This window comes from Sprattus sprattus (genome assembly GCF_963457725.1).
Source record: "Sprattus sprattus genome assembly, chromosome: 12".
NCBI classification, from domain to species: Eukaryota; Metazoa; Chordata; class Actinopteri; order Clupeiformes; family Clupeidae; genus Sprattus; species Sprattus sprattus.
In genome coordinates, this window is record NC_137910.1 from 7781158 (window position 1) to 7799342 (window position 18185).

The following is an 18185-nucleotide window of genomic DNA, read 5'->3' on the forward strand; positions in this document are numbered from 1 at the left end:
TAAAACTGTGTCGGCTACAAACACTCATAAAAAAATGATGCATGCTAATTTTTAAGGAAATATCCTCTAACTGCAGTCAAGTTGTCATTGCTTGTGACAAACCATTGTGAATTTGTTTTGACATTAAAACAGGAGACGACTTACTCGATGCTCGGAGCTCCTTAAGAGGGGGGGGGGGGGGGGGGGGGGGGGGGGTTGTGAGTGTGGTGGGATGTGGGATGCTTTTATTTTGTAGTAACAGGATGTGAAGGGAGACCTGAGTTAGTACTGATCAGGAGGCCTGTAACATGCACACTTGTGTACTGCTGTTGTAGTTGCATAGTTGTTTAATAAAGACAGACTTCGAATACGTCATTGTACGAACCTCTTCATAACAATAACTTGACAGTGAATCATAGTGTCCTGGAACAAAGAAAGGGCTCAATCAAAATTAATTGCTCTCAGTCACCTTATACCACCCCTGCACATTAAATGCGGCACATTAAATATCCTAGAGTTTTTTCGGTCTTTAGTGCAGGCGGGGAGTGCCTGCACTAAAGACCGAAATGAGTGACTGGCACGCTTATTCCCCCTAAGGGCAGGCTTGAAGCACGTAGTTAAAACCCATCTTTGACCTTGAGCCAGGAACATAATGATACACTAAATAAAAGGATGGTACGTTTGCTGGAAGCCAGTAGGGTTTTTGGAATTTTGGAACTTGTCTCACTGGTCCGACTAGAAGGTTTTTGTTGCCACGTTATACCACCCCACTCGTAGACGTTGTGTCAATTCGTGTTCTCTTTATCTCAGTAACTATGCAGGAAGATAGGTGCCAATCATGAGGTGAGACATCTCTGATGCTGAGGTCATTCATTGTGGCATTGTGTTAAATGTCTTAATGTCTGAAAAAGACAAAAATAACTGAAAAGCATTTTGTTTTAGAAGACTTTGATTTGAAGGCCATGGGGTGCAAGTAAGACAGGACAAGACATAATACAAGCAAAACAAACCTATATTTATTTAATTTTTGCAAAGTTTGCGTGACAAATCACAGACAAAGGCATACAAGCCAGTGAGGTGCTGTGAGGTTCGTAGCTGGTGAGGCACATAAACCGGAAGTGATTACATCAGTCCGATCTCTAGTTGTTTAAAAAAAAAAATGAAATGTATACATTTCATACATGTATATATATATATATATATATATATATATATATATATATACATGTATGAAATGTATACATTTCATTTTTTTATATATATATATATGCCTATGGTTTAAAAATTGTCATCTGACCAGAACTGAAAAAGCGTTTTTATTGTCTAATACTATTACTTTTAAACGTTTTTTATTTTTTTTTATTATAAGAAGTTAAGCAGCTCAATACTCAACAGACTTTTAAGAGGCTATAGGCCTACAGCTAAAGGACAACCGGTGTGCTAATTGAACTTTTACGCCGTGTCAAATAAGATATTAATAGTTACAAGGTAGCGTATGTAGCCCTCCCACCAATGATATGGACCCATTTCATTTTGTCTAGGGAAAATATAACTACCGTGGTGGGATGCTAATTCAAATGACCTTTTACCCAACTCAGACACTGAATTTGCAGTTTCGAAATATATAGGCACTGCCTCACTTGCCCATAGACACTAATGCTTCTGCTTCACCTGACCGCACGTCCCTGTTTTCTGGAAATGCGCAAATTCAGCGATTTTGATAATAAAAATGCTCGAAATAATCGGAATGATGCAGAAATTACACCCATACCACAGATTAGCAGAGAAATATGAATATATGATCTGCCTCCTCTGACCGCACGTCCCTGCTACAAACGTCGTAAACACAAACATAGGCAAAAAGGACAGTCTAGTGTTTGGGTGATCTGGTGACATGGATCACTTCAAGATCAATCGCGCGCAATTCCAGGATGCTTTATTTTCATACCAGATACAAAATATAAGTTTTTTTCTGATTGGCTATTGTGTAGCCCATTTCTTTTTTTGATTGGCTGATAAGTGGCACCTTACAGAAGAACTGCAGGGGATTCGGTGAGACGTGCTTGCCTTGATTCCTCCATGGTGAGGGCAGCGCGACCAGGTCATGTTTGCGCGCCGCGGCACATTAAATAGACCAGGTTTTTTTTTTCAGCGTGAGAAATACGATGTGTGGCGGAAGTGCGTTACAAAAGACCGAAATGAGTGACTGTCACGCTCAATGCGTGACACTTGAGAGCCCTGTACAAGGTTGGATCTTATATTTGTGACTGGGGACTAATATTTGCTGGGAGAGGTAAACATGGAAGCAACTCTGCAAAAAACAAGTGACAGATAGGCCTATGTGAAGAACAGAGGTAAAAAATGCATAGCAAGGCCCACACACACATCTGTGGAGAGACCCCTTCGTGATAGAAACTGGAGCTGTTCTGAGAAAGGGGTTTCACCACAGTTATTTTGGAATATTGGAAAACACCCTACATTTAAGGTGTGCGCATCATCAGCTTGCCACAGTTATTCACAAGCAATGAGTTAACCAGAATATAGAATAGAATAGACTTTATTTGTCATCGTGCATTAGATACACAACGAAATGTGTTTGTGCAACCACTAAAAACCACTGTTCTGCAGTCTGGAGGTGCGGGCTGTAGTGGCCTGGTAGTGCCTGCCAGAGGGTAGCAGGGTGAAGAGATTGTTTGCGGGGTGAGTCTCATCTGGGCAAACATAATCCACATACACAGGCTGTAGCTGAGGCCCGGATCAAGGAGTTTGGTGATCAGCCGGTTGGGGACGATAGTATTAAAAGCCGAGCTGTAATCTATGATGAGTAGTCTCACATATGTCTCCTTCTTGTCCAGGTGTGTCAGCGTTGAATGGAGGGCTGTACAACTTGTTTTCCAAGGAGATGAGAATTGCAGAACTGGAACCACCCACCTATACAACAGCGAAGTCAGACCGCAGCTCAAACAGACTGCAGTCTTGTGAAGGAGGAAATGGCAGAGGATTCACAGAGCTCAGATGATGAGCAGACATTGGACCCAAAACTTCTGAAATTCAGGTATCTGTAATTATTATTATTACTTTTTACTTATTCCCTATGTACAATGTCTTAAATCATTGTGTACTATCTCTCCACATGATCAGCCAACAGTGAAGAAATAGTAAATCACTGCAGTAAACATGAGACAGAAAGTTTGACCAAGTTCAGAATCAAGCAAATGGAAAATTCAAAGTATTCTTTTGAAACTATAAAATAATAAATCCAGCTGGAATTGGAAGAGACATCACTAATATAATCCTAACTGGTGAATGATTTACATATAATAGAATGTATCTGGAATATCCATATTTCATGTAGAATTAATTTGTTACCCTGAGCAGGAGGCTCCCGGTTTTGCTGTTTAGGCTTTGTGTTATTGAGCATGTTTTTTGGCTTAAAAGCACCACAGTGATTTCATTTTCAAATTACTTATTTAAAATACTCTTTGCATTATACTAATTTTCAAAAGAATGATTGCTTTTACGGCATTGGACTTCTGGGGCCGTATTCACAAAGCCTTTTATCTTACCACTAGGAGTGCTCCTAACTCGCGCTAAAACCTTTTACGTAGGAGTAATTTCTTAAAAGTGATTCACAACGGCTCTACGACCTACTCATACTAAGGATAATACCAACTCCTAAGCTTAAGATAAAAACTCCGTTGCTATGGATGACGTCGCTTCTCATGCACGAGTTTAGAAGGGGTGAGGACGGTGATTGGTTGTTGACAGGCTCTCTCATTAAAAACTAATTCGTGACGTCTCTCTAACAATCCCACTATATCGACTGAAAATAAGAGAATAACCTAGGCTTCAAATTAAGTCATATTAAATAGTTATGGACAGTGCAGTTAGCAGAATGCACACGCATGATGACAAGTTTGTGCATCCAACGGGAATGACACATTGCACGTTAAGAGAAATATAAAGCGATCAATATAAAATATGGCAATTGCATGTAATCAAGGCAGTAATAATTAAAGCACCCAGCAAATTGTAAGGCTATTATATTTCCAGCCCTTGACCACTTCAAATATCAGCACATGCAGCCCTTTAAGCCCTCCAATCTTAATTGATCAAAGCGAAACGAACGTGAAACGTATAGCCTAAGCGAAAACCTACTGGTCCCAGGACCAATAGCCACTGTCACCCCAGCGGCATCCAGCTTGTAAGTTCTCAAAAACCAGACCGCTCTCCGTTGCAGACCGCTCTCCGTTGAAATGCACAAGTCATCGGTACATCCAACTGTTGGATGATGTGGGGTCTACAGTGCGTTGATAGTTTGATGATGATGGCTGAATGATGATCCCCAGTGTCGTCATTTGCGTTTTCTGCGAAGCCAAATAGGCTATCTTTATGTTTCCAAACATTTCACTTCAGGACACATCGTTGTTTAAAGGCGTCATTGCATCCCGCGCTAATTCTACGACAATATTAATACCTTCACGGTTTAAGCAATGTCTTTTATCAATTCCAAGTTGGCTGCAGCCATCTTACGATTTTTTGTGAATAGGTCTTAGTGACTTAGGAGTCCTCATGAGGAGTTTTAAGCTGTCCTAGACTTAGGTGCTACTTTTAGGGATAAAATATTTTGTGAATTGCTCTTAGTAAAAAAAATTAGGAGTCCTACATTTAAGACTGACACGCCCATTATTTTTAGGAGTTTCTCCTAAATTCGCCACTTATGAGCTACTTTTAGCCCTAAGATTCTTTGTGAATACGGCCCCTGACCATTAAGCAAGATATTTTGATGAATTTGTGTATAATTTTATTATATGTTAATTTCAATATCCTACAATTCGGCTACAACCAGTAAGACACCTCACATCAGTCCAACCCAAGAATTTGCATTTTGACATTACCTGTAAGTGGCCTCGGCTTCTTTGATGACATTTGTGTCTTTGTCAGGGTTGACATTTGTGGAATTTGTGCCATGCAGGTTTTGCCCGAAGGTCTATTGTATTTATTCATGCCTTGATGATTCATAGGTTTCCGGATAAGGTTTTGGCATCTATAGGATTTAAAAAAAAAAAAAATAATAAATCCTAATTTGCTCTTATCTTTATGACTATGATGATATTAATCATAGTCTAACCGTATTCTCCCAACTATGAACAGCACTGTATGTAAACTGCTTCAAAGTATTTTATGTAATTTTATGAAACAAACCTATGTATTGACCACACTTGTGTATTAACTGCAGTTTTAATGATACATTATCCGGTCACCTAAAACTAAATGCCATGTTGCCTACACTACTTAAATGGCAGAGTACCATTTGCATGACATGATAGCTAGTTGATTTTACAGTTTCCTCAAAATTATAATAGGAAAAGATAGAAACATTCTTGGTACCTGTTCAGCTTTTAACACAAGTTCATATTCACATGGGTTCATATTGATTGACACGTGCAACTGCCAACTATGAAGATGGTTCCCTGAACTCGAGATAGCTAGGATAGTTAAAAAGCTATGATGGGTAGAAACCCTCCGGGTTGCAGAGTTCATATTCACTTCATATGAAAACGACTTTATACTACACATGCTAGCAACTACCAACTGTTAAGATAGAAATACCAAGTAAAGTTCATAGCTAGGTTTACCGGGGTGAGACCTCGCATGTTTTACACACCTCTATCTTGACCTCTCCAATAACAGGAAATCATGGGACTGCGCTCGGGAGGTGCCCATAATCCAGAATGAACAGAAACCAAGAAAGTTCCTGTACTTCATTCATCTGCTGGTCACCTGCCTCACAGGTGTCCTCATGTTTGGACTGGCTTTTTTGAGCAAAGTAAGACATTTACAAATTCGGCAACGCTTCTATACCAGTTGGTCGATCAGGTTTTGACAACACTGCAGTCATTTCTTTGATACCAATGGAGTGCACATAGTGATAACATGTATACCTAGGCACTCCAAGTAGCTTAGCATAAAAGAGTCTACCAAATTAATACACAAAGGGAACTTTTCATTTTGTTACAAAATTCAGTCTGATTCTTTTTTTTTCAACAGACATCATTTTTGCTCTTGATAACAATAGCAAACCCTGATGGAATCACCATTTCTACAAAGCCATACGTCTCACTGTTCATAGGAGTGCTTCTCATTGTACCCAGTGTGTTAACCCTCTTCAAGAACGTTTGGAAAATTTCTTTCAAAGACTCCAAGACTCCATCAAGACCAACATTGATATGGGTAAATAATGCATAAGCTTCAAATTGTTTGCAAACCATAAAAATTCTTATCTGGATTACAGCTGTCATGATTAATGTTATATACATAGCTCTATTTCACTTTCACAGGTGATCTTTGTCAACATATTTGTGTCTCTTGGAGCTGCCGTGCTTGCCCTCGTCACAATGCCACATTTTGACATCCTAACAAATGTGATGATACTGAACAGCATAGGCATATTATCTGCTGTTTTACAAGTGATTGCCAATGTCAACTCCAGGGGAAGAAAGCGATTTAGTATAGTTTCCTTGGTTGCGGTCATTTTACTTCTGGCTGGGTATGCCCTATTTGCAACAGGCTATATCAGAGAAGCTGGACAGCGGCTGTCTACGAAAGACACTGCTTTATGGATTGGGCTCGCAATAGCATGCACTCTCTGTGTGTCCTGCAGCTGGTGGGAAAACTATGCAGGCCTGTTTAACATTCCATTCTTCAAAAAAGCCACCGAAGACGTACAAAGAGCCACAAACATAGTAGGCATTATCTCAAGCGTCATTCGAATAGCTGTCACCGCAGTTGTGCTAGGGGCCTATGTCAAACTTTCTGGCCAGGAATGGAATTGTATCCTGACGGTCTCATGGAAAGACAAGGTGACTGTCTTGAGCCTGTTCGCGATCCAGACCATCTCCTCTGCATTGTGCCGCTGGGTTGCTGTCGCTGCTTGTAAAATGCACGCCGTCCGGCGCAGCTTTGTGTACCCAATGTGGTTCGTCTCTCCAACGGTTCTGGCAGCATTCGTGTTGTTCATCTGGATCCCTTATTCCAGTGATGTCAATGTTGCCCCGTTACTAAATAATTCCTTCCCACTCTACTGCCAGCTTGTTCGGACTGTGTATAATGTATCTGAAGTCCTCACCCCATTTCTTCAGAGCATTGACACATTTGATCTAATACAGACAGATGTCACCAATAGCCTTTGCGCACGGCCCATGTTTTACGAAGGGGATGCCTTGGGCCAAGGGCTCCTGGGCAGCTCCGTGATCTGTTGGTGGTTAGGCCTGGTGCTGTGCACAGTCTATATCAGCTTCCTGAAGATGAAACGCATCCAGAGGACGCAGGAGCTGTTTGTGCAAAGCCTCTACGAAGCAGCCTTCATTGATCAGTCTATGCTTCTCAACACAAGATTTGACATTCCCAAGCTCAAACACCAAAAGTATGTCCACACACTCTTATAGACTTAATCTTAGTCATTTGTGTTTGAAACTCCAAAGTGTAACAGAGGTCCTGACAAATACCAAACAGTAGGCTTTTGATTTCAAGAAAAATGTCGTCTTTTTTGACAGGGAGAAGGAAATGATGACCATCTACATGTGCGCAACCATGTGGCATGAGAACCTTGATGAGATGATGAAAATGCTTATCTCGATGTTCAGGTACATCTTAATCTTAGAAATGAAGGCATGACTGAAGTCCACTATCATTTAATAACCTTTTGTTTGTAAATTGAACACACCATCTGCTCTTTGAAGGATGGATCAATTCAGGCCCAAAAGAAATGATTTCAAAGATGTGAGTTTCGAGTCTCACATCTACTTCGATGATGCTTTTCAAGATGGAGAAGACGAAGAGGTTGGAGAAGATGGAAAAACTGTGAAGAAGCGTTTCGTGAATGAATATGCCGAGACCTTAGTGGAAGTGATCAGAGAAGTATACATGTAAGACTAACTCCACCTGTTGCTTTGATTGCTCTTTTTTCAGTCATACACAGGAAATATATTAAATTCTTTGTGTTATTGGTTGGGGAATTCATCACACCCAATTAATCGTACTCAACAACTTAACCTAAGTATAATAATAACAGGCTGCACTACATTCATCATGGGTATCTTTAACAATACTTAACAACAACAACAAAGATGCCCTTGTGAGCAATGTTCCCTCAAATATTTTTCAGCACTGAGCAATTTTTTTTTGTCTGAGCACACATTTCAGCACTGTGAGCAATTCGCAACCACGCAACCACGCAACCTGCGGAAAATGACCACAAGCCTGCGTTCGCTATAAGGGATTCAAAGAGATGACCGCAAATGCATCAATATAGCTACAAGGTTGATTGGCTGGACTCTGAGAGCATTTAATGATGGTGTTTTACCAGTCAGTTTAGTTGAACTTAAAAGATATTTTGTTGAACTTCAATAAGGTTTAGGGAGGTTATGACTGGTCCACTGGTTATGACTGATAATGATATATATAAAAACTAAAAGTATCCAAGGTGTTTATTCATTTATCAGCAGGTACAACATGTAAGTGGAACTTCTAATGCTAATGCATTGCTTAACAATAATGATAGACATTAAATTGACATGGTATAATATATTTTTCCTATAGCCTATGCAGACAATTGAATAACTACAGTGGTTTGCAACAAACTAGGCAACAAAACTTGATTTTGTAATTTGAATTGGATTGAGGGAGATAAGCCTATCTGGTTATGTGGTTCATCTTGTCTGCAGGCCTATGGAAGACACATATCTCTGAAGAACAGCATCTGAAAAACAGGTTAACCAAAAGAGAAATACAATCATTATAATATGAAACAACTGCAAATATGTATTAAAACGGTATTAACCTACATGATTCAATGACTAAACATGTGTCAAAATGTTGTTACAGTAATCAAGATCACTTTGATCCATAATAGATCTAATTGAAAATATTGGAAATTTCTACCTCAAATCTTCTCTCGCCTGTCTTTGTCCCATTTCCAGTGGTTGTAGACCTTGTCAAGATCTATAAGGCCCTCTTTTTGCCTTGATTTAATTCTCATCAATTGGTCCAAATGGGAAACTTCAAGGCGGTTGCGCGATTTTGTTTTAATGGCATTCATCAGACTGAAACCGCGTTCACAGTCGGCGCTGGATGCCTGGAATGTGCCACAAATGTCTAGAAGTTGCACTAGATCGGGAAATTGCTCACTTTTCAGTGACCAGGTGACAATTTCAGAAAATGACTTGAGCAGTCCGATTTTCCTTTTTTCATTAATCATGAACTTGAAGTCGGTGTACTGTTAGCAAATGCGTCCCGGGACCGCATCGCCTGCTTCTTCCAGAAGCGCTTCGAACTTCTTCGCCAGACTAGTCAGGTCATTCACCCCATGATCAAATTCGCCAACTGCCCGATCCAACGTGTCCGGCTCAAAGGTAGCCCACTCTTTGAGCTCATTTTCAGGGAAGCGGGCATCCAAGTGCTCACAAACTTTACGGACAAAAAGAATAATGTCTCTTGTGTTTACTGCACTCTCGTTTTCCCAAACTGTGAGCGCTCGTTTGCCCCAGTGAACACGCTCTCCTAAATATTGCGCACGTAGTTTTTGTATTTTCGCCCTGGCAATGCAGTGCCCATCCATGACCGTAAGGTTACTGCGCTGTAGGCAGGTGCACGGCTGAGCGAGTTCCTCAAGCACTTCTGCTAGCACAGTGATGGCAAATTTGTATTTGGTGTTGGTGAGTTTTCTATGACAGTATTTCGCAATGGGGTCAGAGTCAGCTTCTTTGGAGCAGTATTCGGTCAATGCGCTGTAATTTCGCAAAAAAGCGTGCACAGCTTGGAAGCGTGACAGCCAACGCACTTCATTCAAAGGCTTAAAAGACAGTGAATCCACTTCTAAAACCTCTGCCATCTCAGTGAATTTGGCTTTCTTCACAGATGATCGGCAAAACATGGAGTATACTGTCCGGAGTAGCGTTTCCACCTCTTTCATCATAGGGACATCTTTCCATGCGTCATCAATTCCCAAGTCCTCCCTATGGGCCACGCAGTGTTGCTCAGTCAGGTGCGGTACCTGGCGCTTAAGTAAAGCAGCCACTCCTTTATGTCTGTCTAACATGACAGAAGCACCATCTGAAGTAAACATTACCATTTTGTTCATGTCTAGCGCATGATCTGCGTAGAACTTGGTAATGGCATCAAGGATGTTTTCTGCAGTGCATCCTGAAAGCTGAATGATTCCAGCAAAAACTGTCTTGTAGCTGAAATCAGTTTGCTCCCGAAACTTAATGTAAAGCACAAGCATCTTATGCACTGAGATATCAGTACTTTCATCCACAATTAGCCTAGTGTATGGACACGAGCACTTCTTATGCTGCTTATCATCTCAGTCTGCACAACTGAGTTGATACATTCCACAAATTCAAAGGCATAATTTTTGCTTCTCCAACTCTTAGGTAGGTCGACGTATTTTGCCATATGATCGTGTATATCCTGAACTGATAACATGTTGGTGTTAATTGCCAGTATCACGTTGTCTATCAATATTTTAATTTGTTCAGGGGCGGATCGTGCACTCTGAATTCGTCTTTCTCTGGCTTCATTAGTTTCGGTGAGAATTTGATCGATGGAGATCCCATGTCTAAGTTTTAAAGTTTTCAATGCGTCGACATGGACTTTCTGTGTCAGATGACGCTTTAAGTAGTCAAGCTTCCACTCGAACCACATTTTGCCACGAGCGATCTCCTTTTGCCTTGCCTCCGAGCAGAATTTGCACTTCACGCCACTCCTTTCTTCATATGAAAATATTTCTGAAAGTGTCATCCTACCCTGCGGGCATTTCAACATATACAAGGGGTGAATGATCTTTGAATTATGTGTCGGATTTGCATATTGAATCAACGGATTTGCATATTGAATCGGATTTGCATATTGATATCGCAACATTGTTTCAACATCTGCCATTTCAACATAGGTGAACACATGTTGAAAGCCTCACACTGCACGATAACCAAGATTATCGGGCCTGTACACGCTGTGATACAGCCACCAATGATCACCATTCCTGGTTGATCGCGGACATTCCCCCGAAATATCCGTCTGCCGCATGAGATTGGTCAGCTTTCAACTGACAAAACGTATCCCCTCCCATTTACAGCTATTGCCCCATAAAAACGAAATTAAAATGTACTCAATAATAATTTATTGATATTCTGTCTCTAGGGTTTTGCTCAGGGGTTATCACATTTATTGATTTGCCTTCCGTTTTCAGAGTTTCGGAGTGCTGTCTTTATGGTTTTGATTCCGGGGTTAACACGATACTTGCTACCTTTCATTTTCAGAGTTTGAGGGTTGCAATGTACTTTAGAGGCTGTTCCACTCATATTCCAGAGGTTCCTCTCTGTAATGTTCTTGAGATTCACTTTTGGCATGTAATTATACAGAGTCGGGCTTACTCTGATACTGAGGTAGTCATTTTGCAACTTGTGACATGTTTGCCACTCGTGAGTATCTAACCTGTGTCTGACAGGTAGAGTTTGTAATCTTGCGCGAGTTTTGCGAGCTTCGAATCTGCGCTCATCAGGGTTCTGGTGCTGTTCCCTAGCCACTGAGCTATCATGCTGGTACAGATGTCAGCACGTCGGTGCGAGCAATTGACTGGTTTATCATTCCCCCCTCCTCTGGGGTATTTCTCTTCTGTTACTGGAGCGTGGGAATTGGGAATTGTTTAGTGGACTTATGTGAAGTTTTAATTATGTTTTTACACATAGTAAGTTTCAATAACACCATACCATTACATATCGACATTCAAGGAGCAAAGGTGAGACGTCGTTGTGTGGTGAGAACTGATTAAAAAAATCGCCTGGCTTCTGTTTTTTGAGTCTCAGATTTTTAACCCCTGAAAAAAAAGCGTTTGTGCGGTCTGAAAATGTGCGCGTCTGAAAAATCTATTGCGCGACCACTTTGACTGGCCTGCGCGGCCGCGCGCAGCTTAGAGGGAACATTGCTTGTGAGCATTTCGCTGGGGTTGTCAAGTGGACACCTTCCTTTCGTCAGTGTATTGTTGAATTAGGCCCACAACACCTGCAGAAGGCTCAACAGTGGTTTCTGGCGTCCCAGTTTCACCCCCCTCCATACTCACAATGGCTTAGGACACATGTCACTCACCCCCCCTCCCCCCCCATACTTACTGTGGCTTAGGACACATGTCAATACCAGGGACAACAACACCTCAAGATACACCTCAAAAAGATTTCACATGCATATCTTAGTGTCTGAGCGATGCACTGCTTTATTATACTTTGGCATGCCACAGGCTATCCGGGGTGAGGCGTGGGAGGGTTGGGTTTCCCACTCACAGGTAGAAACCCAGGTTAGGGTAAGAGAAGGGGTTGGGGGTGGAAGAGCCCCTCTGGATAACAAACACGGACGTGGGTAAAGCTATAAAGTACGGTACAAACAGGTTAATTCACCTGTCTCCAAGGAGTCTGTGAGTGCCTCAGTCATAACCACTGGTTCGATTTCACAGCAGCCTCAACTCCTTAAAAAGAACTTTGAGAAACCGTCCTTGAAAACCAAAAATTTCAGCTGCCTCCTCTCCGGCAATGTGACTTTACCCCATGCCTTCCAACTGTCACCTACCCCAAACCATGGCACAAATTCCACAAATGCCAACACTGACAAAGACACAAATGTCATCAAGGAAGCCGAGGCCACTTACGGGAATTTCAAAATGCCAATTGTTGGGTTGGACTGATGTGAGGTGTCTTACTGGTTACTTACTTACTGCTCTTCTACTCTGTACCTGCCTGATGATATCCCTATGTAATGCACCTCGATAAACTGCTTTACGTGGATTCTACCTCGTCCCTGTTTTCAACGTGCAGGTTTTAGCTTCTGGACTGTGACAGTTGATCTTAGCACATTTGAAATCCTCCTCCTCTGGTCATCTGGTCAAAACTCCGGACCAACCTCTTACTTTACACCACACTAAAAATCATTTTTCCTTCCACAACTTATCAAACTATGAATGCAAACAGTACTATTAATTGTGGGAAATGGTATTTGAATTGCAAACATTATATATTTTGAATAGTTACATTATATATTTGCTGTCTTTTCGTTTAAACATACAGGATTTTCAATGAAGAGGACAAAAGCACGTTTAAGGAACCAATTAAAATTGCCAATCAAAAAATCATTCCAACACCCTATGGCGGCCGACTGCAGTATACACTACCCCACGGCAACACACTCATAGTTCACTTTAAGGACAAAGTTAAAATTAGGCATAAGAAGAGATGGTCTCAGGTAATTTTTTAGACAAATTTGTATGACTTTTAGATCTGTCTGCTTCGTATATAAGATATAACAAAGATGAATACTTATCACAGTGTTTAAGTGTTAGTTTTTAAAGGCCATTTTGAATGCAAAATGATTAGAGAGACACTGAGTGCACGGGTAAAGGAGTGACACCTTTCTCCCACAGATAATGTACCTGTACTACCTTCTGGGATGGAAACTCCACAGGAGATTTTATCAGGATTATGAGAATGGTATAGAAAAGATGACTGTGGAAGAACTTCTGAAGGTAGGGGTTAAAGGTGCTATTATCATCAAAAACTCCATATTGACCAACCTTAATGCAGGTTTTATGTAGAGTTGTGAAGGTTGTTATTATTTTGACCCTCAGAAAGCGAAAAAGAACACCTATATCCTGGCTTTGGATGGGGACACTGATTTTCAGCCCTCGGCTGTGATGCTCTTGGTGGACCGTCTTAGGATGTACCCGGAGGTGGGGGCTGCTTGTGGTAGGATTCACCCTACTGGCACGGGTAAGACTTCTTATTATATGGCAACGACAGTTCGAGCATTCTGATTGGCTAATGGGTAGTCATGCCAGCCGCGTATTGCCCTCCTCAGCGGTCAATACGGATCTGTATTGCCCTCCAGTGACGTCATCTTAAAAACAAGCGATATCATGGATTCAGAGGTTTACTATCCAGAAGATGAAACACTCAGACTGCCAAAAGTGCTTCAGCTGTTAATCTTTTGGACAAGTCACATTCGTTCAAATATGGGCCTTGCAGTGCAGGCAAGGCCAACATGTAGGACAATAATGACTCATGGCCAATTACCATCTACTCTAAATAACATGTACTTCCTATACATCACTGTCACTTGGAGTCTTGTAGACATTGAGTTGGTCTACCCCATTCACTGCCATCCACCTCAGGTCCGATGGTGTGGTACCAGAAGTTCGAGTATGCTGTGGGCCACTGGGTTCAGAAGACGGCGGAGCACGTGTTTGGATGTGTTCTCTGCAGCCCTGGTTGCTTCAGTCTTTTTCGGGCAACCGCACTCATGGACGACAACATCATGAAGAAGTACACCACCGTGGCTACAGAGGCAGGCCACTATGTGCAGTACGATCAAGGTACTGTGTGTGTGTGTGTGTGTGTGTATGGGTATGGGTATGAGTATGGGCGTATACTGTATATACGTGTGGTGTGTGTGTGTGCTGAAGTGTTTTTTGCTTGTGCTTGTGCTTTTTCTTTGTTCCAGGAAAAAGTTTTGATATAAATGTCTTGACATCAGCTCAGCTTAATTAAAGCGATTTCTTCCTATGCAGAAAAACCTTAAGAAATCTGGCAATTTTTTTTAAGGTGTGTTTTCTTTATGGGTTAAAAGCAGAGCGTGAATTCACAGCGACCTCAGGCCTGCGTGCGTGCGTGCGTGTGTGTTTGTGTGTGTGTCCTGGATCGCCTATCATATATAACACGTGTGTGTTGCAGTGAATCGCTTGTGCAATAAAAAACTGACTTGAAAGTCAGCCTTGTTTGTTTGTTTGTTTGTTCGTTTATGTTTTAAAAAGGTGAGGACCGCTGGCTGTGCACTCTGATGCTGCAGCAAGGCTGGCGGGTGGAGTACAACGCGGCGTCAGACTCCTACACGAACGCCCCGCAGGAGTTCAAGGAGTTCTACAACCAGAGGCGCCGATGGGGGCCCTCGACCATGGCAAACACCCTGGACCTGCTGGGCAGCGGAGACGTGACGGTGAGGATGAACAAATCCATCTCCACCCCCTTCATGCTCTACCAGACACTCGTCATGGCCGCCTCCATCCTCGGCCCAGCCACTGTTTGCCTGATGATCGCAGGTGAGAAAGACCAGACTGGGGAAATGCAAACAGTATGGTACTGAATTTTACATGTGTCATTACATGGTATTACTAAAGTATGTGGGTTATATGAAATATTTAAACAGTATAATAATACCTATGATACATGGACATTGCATGAGAAAGGGGCTCACCTCTTTCGTGTACTATACATAGTGGCTCATTTTTTGAATGAGTGTAACCATTTTCAGATAGAACTGTATTGAATTAATTGATATGGTATTCCTTAACCATGCCATTTGATCCTAATGAATGGATGTTAAGAAGTTGAATGAAGATGTAAAACATCTTGCCAATTCTTTTCTTCCAGGAAGCTTCTCCTTTGTCTTCGGTGTTTCACCTAATTGGAGTCTCGTACTAGCTATTGTGCCCCCAGTCATCTACCTTATTCTGTGCTACCTGCTGAAATCCGATACTCAGATCACAATTGCCGCCATTATGAGCATACTCTATGCCTTCCTGATGACAGCGAGCATACTTTCAATCGTCGGTAAGGGTCTTGAATTCACTAAGAACACACACACACACTCACACAATCATGGTAGTTTACTTCCCCTCTCTTTACGGATGAGGGGTACTGCATAGTCACATACGTGCATGCACACACACACACACACACACACACACACACACATACACATACTCACACACAGACATACATTATACACATACAGTATATATTTTGTTTCTACTCTGTGCAGGTGGAATGGTTGTGGAGGGCACCTTTGTGACTCCCAGTGGCATCTTCTTCATTGGAATCGCGTCAATGTACATGATCACCGCCCTGCTCCACCCCAACGAGTTCGGGCTCATCATCTACGGCCTCCTCTACGTGCTCTGCATCCCTAGTGCCTACCTCCTGCTGGCCATCTACTCCATGGTAAACATGAACAACGTGTCCTGGGGAACCAGGGAGACCGCTGCCCCAAAGCCAGCTAATGCTGCTGGCACGCAGACACAGATCCAGAAGAAAATCAAGGAGCACAAGAGGAGCTGCAAGTGCTGCAGTTGGAGCCTGGAGTGCCGGGTCAGCAATGACGACGAAGTGACCGTGGTACTGCCGGAAAAGCCAGAAGAGCCAGAAGAGATGACAAGGTATTTTTTACCGAATGTTCCTTGTCATCTAACAGTAATATTGACTGAAGTCAAGAATACTGAATGAAATGTCTTATCCATTTTATTGTTTGTTTGTTTTTTAGGAGAGCTCCAAAAGGTATTTCGTATTTATAAATGTAAAAGATATTTTGTGCGCCATATAAGGTTACGCCATATTGGTTTTGTTTGTTTATCTGTTTGTGTTTATGTTATTTGTCAGACTGGATTGAACAACTGAAGGGCAAATCTGGGGACCTGGAGCTGGACACAAAATACCTTGATGAGGTAGTTTCAAAACTAAAAATCCATTAACCTCCAGATTGCTTTGTATTTTTCACACTTGAATCGATCCTTATAATTATATTTACTGAGTCACGATCTGGGAAGTTTAATCTGAACTTGAATGACTGTCATCCCAGGATGAAGTGCAGTTTTGGGAGAGCCTCAAGGAGCGCTATCTAAAACCTCGTACCGAGTCTAGAAGCGAAAAGAAGCGAATTGAAGCAGACCTGAAAGACCTAAGAAACAAGGTGTACCTTATCTTACCATGGCAATCTATATTATCCGTCTATCTATCAAACAAGAGCTTGTAGTCTGTGCTGTAAATGTAATGTTCTTGTCTCAAAGTGAATATACTGTATACTGAATTTCTCACTGTTTTTCTTGTTGTATTTTGCTCCTCTTTATCCCCATCTACAGGCTACATTTGTGTACTTCATCTGCAATGCCATCTGGCTTGTGGCTACGTTCTTCCTGCAGGAGATAGGAAGTGCCGTCTCCATCCAGATTCCCAAGCTTTATCCCAATGGGACTTTAAATGTCGATGAACGAATCTTCATTGATCCCATTGGCTTAATGTTTGTCATTGGCTTTGCACTTTTACTGGTGATACAGTTTTTGGCCATGGTGTGGCACAGGTAACTACTGAAATGATCCCTGCTTCCCTGCTTCCCTGCTGTTTTTCTTGTTCCTGTATCTGACCAATTGCAAGTGATGATAAGTCTGCTACTATCAAGGGCAACATCAGTTCTGTCAGGATCTGGTCAAAACTTTTGTCATTCTCTTTGTTTTTCTTCCAGGCTACAAACATTGATCCATTTCATAGCCTACCAAGGAACTGAGTCTGCAGTCGTCAAAAAGAAAATGAACATGACGAAAGCCAAGTCTTACGAGAGTTTGTACGATGAAAAGGTATAAGAGCATGTTTTAAGTTTAAATTGTTTGCCTTAGCCTTTGGTAATGTGATCAATGTCACTGCCAAAGTGGACACTGGTTTGATATATTTTTGTGACTTTAATATTTTAATGTCTTAATACCATTACATTCCAGAACTCCCACAAGTTTCTTTGACACTTCCATGGTATGGATAATCTCCCTTTGACAAGCACACAATGGCAATTGGAGGACAATTGGGCAAAGACTGCACAAGATGTGCTCCTTTAGTCAAAAACACTGCACTGCACACTGCAAGATATATTCCTTGTTTCTATGTAGTAACACTTGCATGTAACATTGTATGAGTTGCACTTATAATTTTAACATGGCATGCTGTATTTAAGCGAATCTATTATGTAATGTTTTTATGATTTTTTTGGCAAATGCTTTGCAAATAATGCAAATATGTTTTTGATTTTCTGAGGTATACAAACATTTAGTTAACGCAGAAACTTCATTCAAACTTTGTCGCGTAGGTCTTGTAAACGAAACTTATGCTTTGTATTTTTCACTTTTCTAAACTTTATACTTTTTAAGATATTAAAGAAAAACGAATATAAATTTCTCCCATTGACTTACATTGGGCCATTATGACATCATAATAGGGTCTTTAAACTGGCTTGCACCTGTGCTTCACTGACACCTGCGCCAAATCCAAGGAACCTCTTCTCTCTCTCCCTCTCAATTTAACTGTAACTAGGAACATTAAGGCTGAATCCCATTACACCCCTTAGCC

General features: G+C 41.5%; 1 protein-coding gene across 1 annotated transcript; it reads left to right on the forward strand.

Annotated features, from left to right (window-relative positions):
- Window positions 1–2969: 2969 nt before the first annotated feature.
- Window positions 2970–17431, forward strand: LOC308373162 (chitin synthase chs-2-like; the record flags this gene model as incomplete). Its single annotated transcript, XM_080848577.1, has 18 exons — window positions 2970–3034; window positions 5674–5809; window positions 6321–6529; window positions 6644–7405; window positions 7536–7625; window positions 7722–7907; window positions 13095–13269; window positions 13448–13549; window positions 13652–13793; window positions 14195–14395; window positions 14834–15118; window positions 15450–15629; window positions 15841–16234; window positions 16339–16352; window positions 16455–16519; window positions 16654–16764; window positions 16934–17151; window positions 17314–17431. 18 exons carry the CDS (start codon window positions 2970–2972, stop codon window positions 17429–17431), a joined length of 3453 nt encoding a protein of 1150 aa, XP_080704703.1.
- Between the last annotated feature and the right edge of the window lie 754 nt (window positions 17432–18185).